General features: G+C 35.5%; 1 protein-coding gene across 1 annotated transcript; it reads right to left on the reverse strand.

Annotated features, from left to right (window-relative positions):
* Positions 1 to 1,566: 1,566 nt before the first annotated feature.
* Positions 1,567 to 6,402, reverse strand: LOC128134224 (uncharacterized). Its single transcript, XM_052771711.1, has 8 exons — positions 6,393 to 6,402; positions 5,235 to 5,365; positions 4,766 to 4,895; positions 4,351 to 4,675; positions 3,917 to 3,984; positions 3,317 to 3,469; positions 3,113 to 3,223; positions 1,567 to 1,712 (listed from the first exon to the last, which is right to left on the reverse strand). Exons 1-8 carry the CDS (start codon positions 6,400 to 6,402, stop codon positions 1,567 to 1,569), a joined length of 1,074 nt encoding a protein of 357 aa, XP_052627671.1.
* Between the last annotated feature and the right edge of the window lie 5,496 nt (positions 6,403 to 11,898).

Consider the following 11,898-nt stretch of genomic DNA (forward strand, 5'->3'; position numbering starts at 1 on the left):
GCCGTAGTAATAATACTTTCAAAAGTCCAAAAGTATATTTTTCTTGTATAACAATAGTTGAAACAATGCTTGTCATGAGTCTTTAAAAGCCAATAAGTAATTTTATAAATAAATCTATGCTTTTAAAGAAAACGTGTTTGATATAACTTCATGAAAGTTTAAATATATCCATTGTATAAGTAACCACTATACTTAAAAATAGTTCTGAAAGCAACCAAACCTATGATTGTAGTGAAAAAGTGAGAGAGATTCGTGTTAATGTTTTTAGTGAGTTCTATAATCGAGCTATATACGAAAAGTACCCCTCCCTACGACGCTTCATTGGACGTTGTAGTAAGGATCATAGACACATATCACCTGCTTCGATTGATCAGTCGATGGTTATAGCTAGCAACCGTAGGTAGGGTTGTCAACCCCATATAGATCTATATATATGTACCTCGCTCCGAAGATTAACGATTATAGCAGTGTGGGGCAGGCTAAGCGATTAAACTCAGCTAATCAATAGTAGCGTCTCACTCAAAAACCATTAACGAAAAGTTTGTGAATTACTCTCAGCCCTAACTTAATTATAGATAAGTACCGGGCATAATGAATTTCGTAGTATAGTATTTGTAAAAGTAGAGTATGGTTGACGTATTTATAAAAGTATAAATTACTTGCTTTTATAGAGATATGTAATTTTAACATAATGGTATTGTACAAGGGTGTAAAGCCTTATGCATGACAGTATTCAGATATGGAAGTCTTTATAACTTTTAAAATTGTAGCATGCAAATCATATAAGACATATGTATTTGCATAATAAATACTATTTAGCACATGTATTCTCCCCCAAGAATAAATTAAATATTGAAAAGGGGCCGTAACTCTCACCTTATCGAGTGGTTAACGAGTAGTTCTGAAAGTCGAGATGTGTTGCCGAGAGGTCGTGATTTCCAGGATAAATCCGATTTCCTAGAAATATTCGTTATAAATCAATATTTGGTAGAGATTTGGTATTTGAACTAGTATAATGATTTATAATTTTTCTAAATGTTTATTATCTCAAAATTTATTTAAATAATCCATTTAAATAAATTTTTCTAAAAATTTAGTTTAGTATTTTCCCAAAATATTTAAATCCCAAAAATTTATTTAAATCAAAATACAATTTTTTTTATAATTTAAGATTTAACAACAATCAAATATAAAATATATATATGTAAAAAAAATGTATTTATGAAATTTCTATTTTAATTTTTTTTTGAACTTCTATTGAAAGGATTTTTCAAAATTTGGGTAGATTGTGAATATTTCAAATATATGTTTAGGACTTAGGACCTAGTTTAAAAACAGTTTTTGGGAGTAAGGGGTTGAATCTGGACAATATCATACTTGGGGGACTGCATGTGGCAAAACCGCATGCATGTCTGTGTATCTAATTCATAAACAGGAGGGAAACCTCCTGTTCGTCTTCTTCAATTTCATGATACACCGAAGGCACAACCAAAATATATACAGTGGTCCTTGATTTGTTTAACTCAATGAGAACAAAAGAAAAATGAAAGGGAGGGTGGCGATGACTCACAGAGGTGGAGCAGCAGCAGAAACCGGCGGTGCTGGTGGTGGCTGTGAGCTGCGACGAGGGTTTGATGGAGGTGGTAGTTCGGTGCTGCTGCCTTCGTTCTTCTTTCTTTCAACAATATTTTGATGCATGAATTGTGGAGAAGCTTTTGGGGATCGAAATTAATAGCAATGACAGCTTAGGGATGAAGTTCTTGGGTGATGGCAGTGGAGGTTTCAGTGGAGTTTTGTGGTGGCCGGCAGCCTCCTGCTGCCGGTTTCTTCTTGTTTTTCTGGCCAAATTGAAGGTCGAGGAGGGTGGTGGTGGTTAAGGGGGTTATAAGGAAGGTGTTTTGGATGGTTAAGTGGTGGTTTAGGGTGGTGGCTTCTTTGTTGTTTAGAGGGTACCCGAGAGATAGATATTGAGTGAGAGAGTGAAAAGAAGAGATGACTGATGAGTTGTGTGATTTTGGAGGCTGCTTATGCATGTATTTATACTAAAAATGCATACTTACATATAGAGAAGCCATACTCCTACACCTATCTCTTGTACTATGTTGGTGAAACTTGTACACAAAGAAGGAGAGGTGGAAGGAGAGCACGTGGGTTTATACCAGCTGGAAGAGATCAGATTTTTGGAGTCCTTCACTCCATGTGGGCCCCACATGGGGTCTCCATTTTATGTCCAAAACATGCAAAAACCGGGTGCCTCGGGATTCGTGCATCGAATATTTTTTTCGAAAGCATTTTTAGATAGAGTATAATTCAAGGATTCCAGAACCTCAAACGGATTAATTTTTGGAGTTACGGATCTCCAGGAATTTGTGTTTGAAGTTTTGCGTCTTAACGGTAGGCGGTGTCCGCTTTCGCGACTTTCATAAATATTTTCATAAAAATTATTTCGAGTGTGAAATTAAATAATATACTATATCCTGATTCCAAAAACGCTCTCGAAAATCCCGTCGGCAAAGCGTAAGCGCCTCAACGAATCGTTTTTGTTTACACGATTAAAGAAAACAGTGTTTTACTGTCCGTTTTTCTTATAACGGTTGTATCTTTTGCATACGAACTCCATTTTGGACGTTCTTTATATTTTCGGAAACAGGGGAACACGTACTATCATATTTTAGTGTTTGTTTTGCTCAAAAATGATTAATGCTAAATTTCAGTTTTTCAGACGTATTACCCAACGCTGCAGTTGAGCATTTTGATTTGGTTACCAGGTTGCACGCTTGGACATAAAAATATCATCAGATATTACATAATAATTGAAATTAACTCCTTTATATTTCGTTAGATGCAATCAAAGCTGAATGAGTTAATTACAAATAGATTTGCCGAAATTTAGTCGTTTGAAATCTATGCCCTAAATTCCGGGATGTCACAAACCATCAATTTAAATTTATGAGAATTTAATTTCACTTCCATCTTAGGTTTTTCATCTCTTTCAAAAAAATTGTTTTCTTTTTCACGTTTCATCACCCATTTTTGTGATGATTTTTGCCCTTAAAAACATAAGAATTATGAGTTAAATTGTTTTCGACTGTATTTTGATTTGCAAAGAAACCTTTAGTAGTCGACCTTTGATTATCATTTTCAACTATTTTGTTGAATTCAGGTTTAATTTTCTCAACATTCCCAGTTGTGACAAAAACTTGATTTGGAAAAATTGTGTTATCTGTACACGTAAAATTTGTATAAACCACTGTGTTAGTTTCCAAATAATGTGCACCTTTGTCATTAAGAATTTTGTCGAATTCTTTTGTATCACCAAACACTTGATCAACAACAACTCGTTGAGGTGTCGTATGTGAATCCTTCACTTCTTTGTCTTCATCAGTGTCATCAGTCTTCCAGCTTTCAACTTCCACATTATCAAAATCACCATGTTGCGAAGTAGAGGATTTATCATTTTCATCCTTTACTATCGAATCAACTATAATTTCTTTACCTTTGACCTTAGATGTGATATTAATGATTGACAATTTAGAACAATCGACCTCTTCTTCCTCTTCGATCTCACTGATTTCAATCACATTATCTGAATTGTCATCGACATCAGCATAATTGAGTTGAGAATCAAGAGTTGAAGTTTCAGTTTTCTTTAAGATTTTCACTTGTTCATTCTTTGTCAAACTTTCAATGACAATACCAACCAACTCATCAGCATTCAAGAATTCATCAATTTTGACAATACCATATGCGAATCTATCATCAGGTATTTCGTCAAACTGAGCAATTGTGTTTTCGCAGTCATAAGTAACAACATCAACTTTTTCGCGTTCATATTCAAGAAAAGGTAAAAGTTTCCTATGTTGTTCTTTGCTAATTTCAGATGAATGATGTAAAGCTATTAATTTTGCATACAAACGTTTAGCAAAGTTACAGTAAATATTTCTTTGTGCTAGTAACAACCTAACTTCTTTTTCAAGATTGTCCCTATCACAATTTACATTTTTCATCTATAATTCAAGTTTATCTACTCTGCTTCGTTTTATTTCTAATTCTCTCCTTCTCTCAAATAGTTGTAAATTTATATTTTGAGCTTCAATACTAGCAGACACAATAACATAATCAAAATAAGCCACAGTATCATCAAATGAAGTAATTTCAACATCATAAGCAGATAAAGGAATATTAAAAGATTCAAGAATAGCACGTACCTTGGTGGTCATTGTAGATTTATCAGTGGATTTGAACACAAAGCATCGACCTGAAACATCCTCTTCGCAATTATCTTCATAGCTTGCGAACATTGCACCATGAGTTGGATGCCTCATTTCTTCATTATCAGATCCTGAAGACCAGATCTGATTCGTTCCACTTTCTTCTTCATTAGACTCTCCATTCGCAACTAATGACATTCCTTTTGCCTTTGCACGCACCTCTTCAAGCTTTTCTGAATAGTAGGCTTCATCTTTAATTTTGCTCTTCTTCTCCTCTTTCTTTCTCAACATGCAATCAGCTGCGAAGTGATTTGCACCATTGCAGTAATGACAATAAATTCCAGAATCACCTTTTAGTTTCTTCATTTCCTTCGCATCTTTCTGCTTTTCTTCAACTTTTTCCAATTTCTTCTTTTCCTCACCTCCAGCTTTTGTGAAACCACTCTTCGCATCATTTGGCTTTCCTTTTAGATTGAAAGGCTTTTTGAAAAATTTCTTAACTCTGTTGTTTGAATAGAATGCCACTGCTTCATCATCAGAATTCATTAAGAAACCTTCATTGTCTGATCCTTCCATTTCACCATTATCAATTTCTGAAATCTTTGAAACCAAAGCCAAAGGACCTCCTAGACTCTGTTTTGATTCTTCAACCATTTCTGCAACTTCACTTTCATGTGTTTTCAGCTAGTTGTAGAGATCATTCAAGCTGGTTGTATCAAAACTTTGTTGGTTCTTTATCATCATACTCACACTTCACCATTCCTTGCGAAGGCCCATGATGAATGTTAGATTGAATTCCATGAGAGACCTTGTGGTTCCATACCTACTGCAACGATAAACAAGCTCATTCATACGATCATAGTAGTTTTCGAGAGTTTCAGCATCCTTTTGTCTGATTTCCTTAAGTTCAACAAGACATTGCTTCACAGAGTTGATCTTCGTCTTTTCGCTACCTTGATACTTCTCTTTAAGAGTGTTCCATATCTCCTTGGCTGTTTTACAACTACGAATGTAATTATAAACCATAGGAGGTAGAGCTCCTCTTAATTCCCTCATACATCTCTTCTCATTTTTCTTCAAGCGGTTCTGTTGTTCAGCAACATCATTTGAAGTAGCAGATTGTCCAATTGGTTGAACATTTATAGGAGCCTGAACTGTTCCATTGATACAATTCCAAAGTTCATCATCAATTCCATTTAATTAATCCTCCATTCTATCAGCCCACTGATCATAGTATTCAGGAATTAACATTGGAATTTTGGTTGAAGAACCAAGTAAGTGAGAGAAAGATGTCATGGTATTCATGTTGAAGTTCACCATTGATGAACAGGAAAATTTCTAGAAAGCTTGAAAAACTTGATGAATTTGTGAATTGATCAAATGAAATGATCATCGATTGCTAATCGATCACTCGACAAAACAATTCAAATGCAAAATCGATTCAAATCTGAAGATCAAGAGAGATTTTCAGAACCAAAATGCGCGGAAAATTTTGAGTAAAGTTACTACTCAAAAAGCAAATGATTCTAAAACGAAAATCAGATCAATGCAGTTTGAAAACTTGCTCTGATACCAATTGAAGTGAATTGTAATCGAGATTTAGAAAGCAATCATGATTGTATGAATGAAAAGTAAGAACATAGAAAGTAAATATTAATCAGATCTTATATTGATGAAGAACTAATTACAGAGTTAAGTAGAGAGAATACACGAGTAGTCCTTCTACTTCTAACCTTGGTCCCTATTTATATGTAACCTGAGTGTACAAAAAATATACTAAGTCTACAACTATACGCTTCACACAAAAGAAGACTTAGTAAAATAACTAACATGCGAAACTAAAGAAACAAACACTTTGACTTTTACAACATTTAGTCTCTACAACTGCGGCTCAATCACCTGCATACAAAGGGATACTCTTGAGTTTTAAGCAATGATAAATTATTAAACGTTGTAGAACTGGTAAGTTATCCGTCCAACATACCCATTCCATTAGCTGTAACACCCGCAGTTTTAATACCTTGAGTCGCAAAAAATCTGCATCGCCTTTTCTTATCCATCCAATGAAGTGAACATAAATTAAAACCCCAAAGCTTCCCCTGCTATTGAAAAGAGCATAAGAATTGAGAATTTCAGGAAAAATAACCACAGATGTGAATCACTTGTGATGTAGAAGCATACCTTGATCCATGTCTTCGCCTCCTCTTATCCATCCAATGGATTCTCTCGATGCTTCAATTTCACAGGCGATCAGGAACCATCATCATCAAATAATGATAACATGGACATATTGAGGTTTTCAATAGAGCGAATCGGGAACCATCGAAGCTTCGTATCTGAGGTTTAGCAGAAGATGTCAGTTTATTGTTGATGATGTTTTGGATTTCTCGAGGGTTTTTTTGAGCTAATCGGATTAATTAAACCCCCGAACCATATTTGAGTTAATCGGAAGAAGAGCAAACCCTTTCTCCTCCATAGCTTCATTCCTAGATTTAGGTTTCGTGGTAGGCTGGGTCGCTTTCTGTTTCCTTAGCATCAAGCTCTGATTGTACATAACCCATAGTTTGACCTGATATTAGGACTTTTAGACTCCAAAAAGCTATTGTTGGCAATATTGAGATTAACCCTCGATATGATATTTTTCCTTTAATTAGGGTGGTTTATCCCTAATATAAGGAGAGTTTTTAGGGTTTGGTGGTGGCAATGGAATGCCTTAGGGTTTGCAGAGAGAAGCGGGGAGAGAATGAAGGGAGATCTACAGAAGAGAGTGGAAAGCGGGGTACTTCAAAATTTTAGAAAATTTAAGGATTTCATTTCCCCCTTTAAAAACGCGTGTTTAAGTAAAAAATTATAAAGCGGCATTTGCAGAGGGCGCACATTTAAGATAAGCGCCCTCCGTCTTTGTAATTTAATTTTTATTGGACACTAATTTTAGGGTACGCAAAAATGAGCGTCCTAAATTCTTCAAATTTCTGAAGATCTGACATTATTTTTAGGGCACGCCCTGTTACGTATCATTAATCAGTGCGTGTCATAAAAAGCGTGTCATTAAAGGTCTATTTTCTAGTAGTGATAAAGTTGGAAGGGCATCAATGGAAGCTAACAATTAGAAGAAGATATTAGGGTAGTTTTGTTAAGAGGTATAATTGTGATTTACATTGTGACATGCAAAAGTATGAGTAAAGTGTTGCTTTTAATCTTAACTTTTATTGTTGATATATGTCAAACCCCCAAACCTGAACGGCGGAAACGTTCGGGGGCGGATGACTTCATGTGATAACGTAACAAATGAATACATAGTAAAGAAAGCAATACAACCATCATATATATAATTGAAAGTTTACATTTGTCAAAAGTTACATGTTCAAAACCAATTACAATATGATGTCAAAATACGAGATTAAACTAGCGCCGCAGCATCCCTTCATCAAAAGCAAAATGAATACCTGAAATTTACTGATTTCCTGGGACATACAAGTAAATTTTGAAAGAGTAGATCAGCATTTAAGCTGGTGAGTTTCATAAGTATTTAAATGACAATGTTTGAATGAAATGAAATGTTTTGTCTTTGTTTGTTTGTGTTTAGAAAATCCTATATTTTCTACTAGTATAATAGTAGCCTTCACTCAAGACCAATGTTTGTTTCTAAAATGTATGTAAGTGTAAAATAACCAATGAGTTTGAAAACCTTGTAAATCAATGCATTTTTAATACCCCTTGTGAGTTTTATAACCATACTATTGACTCGGAATGCCTATACACAACGTTCTTCAGGCGTTGGAAGGTTATGACGTTTGTCACCCCAAACGGTGGACTGCAGCTAACAGTCAGGGCACGGGTTGTCAAGCCCGTATAGATCTATACACAAACACCATGCTCCCCCTCCAAGGGATTCTGGTATATAATACAGGACTTGAAATGTGTACTCGAACGTACATGAAGTTAGTGTCTCACAAAACCGTGGTATAAAAACAGATCTACTTGTTAAAATGTTACGTTTGTTCTTGTATACGAAAGTAAACTTCTTGAAATTCATGTTTCTAGTACATAAGAGTTAGAAATTTGTTCGTAAAACTATACCTATTATAGTTTTCTAAAAGTGTGTCTTGTTTGTTTAGAAATACCTAGAAAAGAAATCACTTGTTTATGAGAGCATAGATTTTTGGTGTAGAGTCTAAGATAGACAAGAATAATCTAAGAAAAGTTTAGTTTATACATGCATTACAACAATGTATATTTCAAAAGATAGAATGCTATTTTAACATATTTTATATATATGAAAGTTCCTTATAAAGTTTGTAAATCGCATGTGATTTGGATATATAAAAGCATATAAAAGAGTTTCTTTATGTAACACACGATAATACTCGTGTGTTTTACTTGTAATCCCCCCCTTGAAAGCATATAAAACAATTTAAAGAATATTTGAAAGGTACATTAAGGGGTATGAACTCACTTGAAAGTTTGAAGATAGCGAGATGGAAAACCGGGCAGAGTTTCGTCTCGGGAAACGGATTTTCCTCGGGATTCTCGGGAATTTCGGGAGTAAAATCGACCCTCGGGACTTGAGCAAAAAGACCAAAGCTTCGGGTTTGAACGGGCACGGAAAACGAGGCAAGGTTGTGAGAGAGAGGAGAGAAATGAGCCCTTTTCTCGGAAGCCCTCGCATCCTATTTATAGGAAGGCTGGATTGCCTCGGTACGCGGGGCATACGCTCGTATGCAGCGCATACGCGTACGTCATGCATGACCGAAGCCTCGACTGCCTCGGCTTCGGATGGGACGGGTTGCTGGGTAAGCGGGTCGGATGGGACGGGTTGCTGGGGAGACGGGTCGGATGGGACGGCGGGTCGGACGGGACAGCGGGTCGGACGGGTCGGATACTTCGGACGGGTCGGACGGGTCGGAGCCTCGGATAGGGCGACGTGGACGATCAGAGGCCAAGTCTCTCGGGTACGCAGGGCGTACAGGGGTACGCAGCGCGTACCCGGATGACGACGCTGACTCCTCTTCGGATAAGGTCCGAATTTTGAATTAAATAAATATATAATTTATTTAATAAACTTCAAAAATTCATATCTTCTTCATACGAACTCCGTTTTCGATGGTCTTTATATCCACGCGTAGGTGAGACTACGCTCTACAACTTTCGTTTAGACTCCGACGGCAAATTCCGAAATTATTTTTTTATTATTTATTTTAAACTCATCGTGTTTAATTAATTTCTTTGAAAATTCATAACTTCTTTATCTGATGTCGGTTTTTGCCTGACTTTTTACCGCTGGAATACCATTGTCGAGACCTTCGATTCTCGTTTAGGTTATTCCGGCCAAAAGTCGCTCGATCTCCGATTCGAGTTTTTAGCTGTCTGTTGCTAAGTCGAACTTGGAAAAATCATAACTTCGCTATATGAAGTCGGATTTGGGCGTTCTTTTCACGTACGATCATGGTTCAAAGACATTTAAACATAGAAGGAAATTAAATAGAACTATTTGTACATTTTATTATGAAAGTAAATTTTATTATTCAAAAGTGGTTACAATACTTGACCCTTTTTGGTCATTACAAAGAGTTGAAATATCGGGTTGTCACAATATACTCTGGAGCATGTGTGTGATGAAGCAACATCAGAGCTGGCTGGTATCTGGAAGTAAATTGAAGGGTGCCGTTCAACATCTTTTTAACATCTTTTTAATACAGGTGTAGGAATTGGGGAAATGACAGATTTACTTTTTCTTGAACGGAAAAAAACAAACACATATTAAACAAAAAATCCATCGGGAGACTGGAAACAAAGTATTACCACACATAATAAAAGCGATACAGAGAACAAACCAAGGAAACTCAAACCCAACATGGGTAAAAAGGTCAAAACACCCAAAAAAACTCCCTACCCATCAGCGCAGCAAGCAACACACCATACTAAAAATTGGAAAAAATACTTCAAGTTAGAACACGAAAACCATTGAACACAAAAGAACCATGTAGGGGCAAAATGGTCAAAGAATAAGAAAACTTCCAACAATAATTTCGATCGATATTAATAACCATTAGCATACTAGAAATCTAAACATGGAAGAAAACTTCAAACAAGGAAACCAAAACAGCCAAGCAAGGGTAAAAAGGTCAAAATTTAGAACACTCCCATTACCAAACTTGACACTAATAAGCAACCAGGAGAAAACATCGGCAGATAACATGGGAACAACACCAAAAAAACGAGAAGCAAAGATCACATAGGAGGAAAACATAGCAGGAGCATAACCAACAACATGGGTAAAAACGTCCACTTTGCCAGGTAGAAGAGAACAAAGAAAACTTCAGGCCTACAGAAAAGCTCCTAAAATTATGAATCAAGTGCAGAAGCTCCAAAGAGTACATTGCAAAAACAGACATTCAAACACAAACAAAAGACCAGGAGAAAGAAAAACGCATAGCACACATAAAGAAACCCCCTCCTCCCCAATTAAGACCTAACCCACATGAAAGAAACTCCAAGGAAAGAACATAGTTGTTCATGGCTTTTGTGATGCTTTAAACATTCTTCAAAGAGATTTTGGATATCTTTATTATGTAATCTCTTTAATATCTTCTTATTTAAATTTCTATTTTAATTTGGATTTCAGTTTTACAAATTGATAACCCTGATGACAGGGTACTCTTTTTAAACTTAGGGGTTACTTTTTTTTAACTTAAGGGGTTGTTTGCATTACTTAATAAAGATAATCTCATAGACTTATCCAGATTTTCTTAATAGATATTGGCTCCAAAGAACACTCACAATGGGCTTGCAAACTCCCTGCAACCCACTTTTAATGGTGTCCTTGTGACTTCTTTGGCTTTGTCTTAACATATGATATACTACTATTTATTCAATATATATTATTTTACATAAACAATATTTTATTGTCGACCACACATAAGTTTTTTTTTTGTGGTTCGATCACAAAAACTAGAAGGCCGAAGTAAAGGATCGTGTGTGGGTATTTGTTAAATCAAGCGTAGGGAAAAATTAACCCTTTAAATGCCAGTTTTTATATTTACAACTGATTAAGAACAAAAATTGAAGAACTAGATCGAAATACCAAATAAATTATTCGGTCCTAGTCCACTTTCGTATGCATACTATTTTTTCTCATCAAAGTTCTATTTTTTATCAATGTACTTTTGGTTAGTAGCATTTAGCCATTTGAAATGTGAAATCACAAGAAACTAAACATTGTCTGCCGAAAGAAAATAATTGCCGAAAAAAACTAGTTGTCGCCCGCTGCTTTGTGCGGGTGAATGACTAGTATATATATATATATATATATATATATATATATATATATATATATATATATATATATATATATATATGTAATTTAGTGTTGAGTTTTTAAAATTTTTTGTTTTATCAATCTACTTTCATTGTCTATCTTATAAACTCATGGTCTCCACGGGTTTCTAACCTAGTATATATGTAACACCCGGTTTCCAGGTAATTTTTCTTAAGATTCTAAGTGTTTATTTATTTTGCATGGTGGCCTATTAGGTTGGGCGTAATTAAGGTACATTGGGCGTACCTTGATGAATCTTAGACACATGGTTTTTCTCTTAGTATGCTGGGCGTACCTAGAGTACGCATGGCGTATTCGAGCCTAGGGAAACCCTAAAATTTAGGGTTTCAACCGTATTTAAGCACTTTA

Source organism: Lactuca sativa, chromosome 5, assembly GCF_002870075.4.
Source record: "Lactuca sativa cultivar Salinas chromosome 5, Lsat_Salinas_v11, whole genome shotgun sequence".
Lineage (NCBI taxonomy): Eukaryota > Viridiplantae > Streptophyta > Magnoliopsida > Asterales > Asteraceae > Lactuca > Lactuca sativa.

Bases quoted from the DNA above. Each gene is read 5' to 3' on its own strand.
- LOC128134224 (XM_052771711.1), bottom strand. The intron at 4,676-4,765 runs GTTTCTTAATGA...TCAATCTAAAAG, and splicing joins GGAAGGATCAGACAATGAAG to GAAAGCCAAATGATGCGAAG. The intron at 3,470-3,916 runs GTTTGTATGCAA...TTGATTCGATAG, and splicing joins TTACTGTAACTTTGCTAAAC to TAAAGGATGAAAATGATAAA.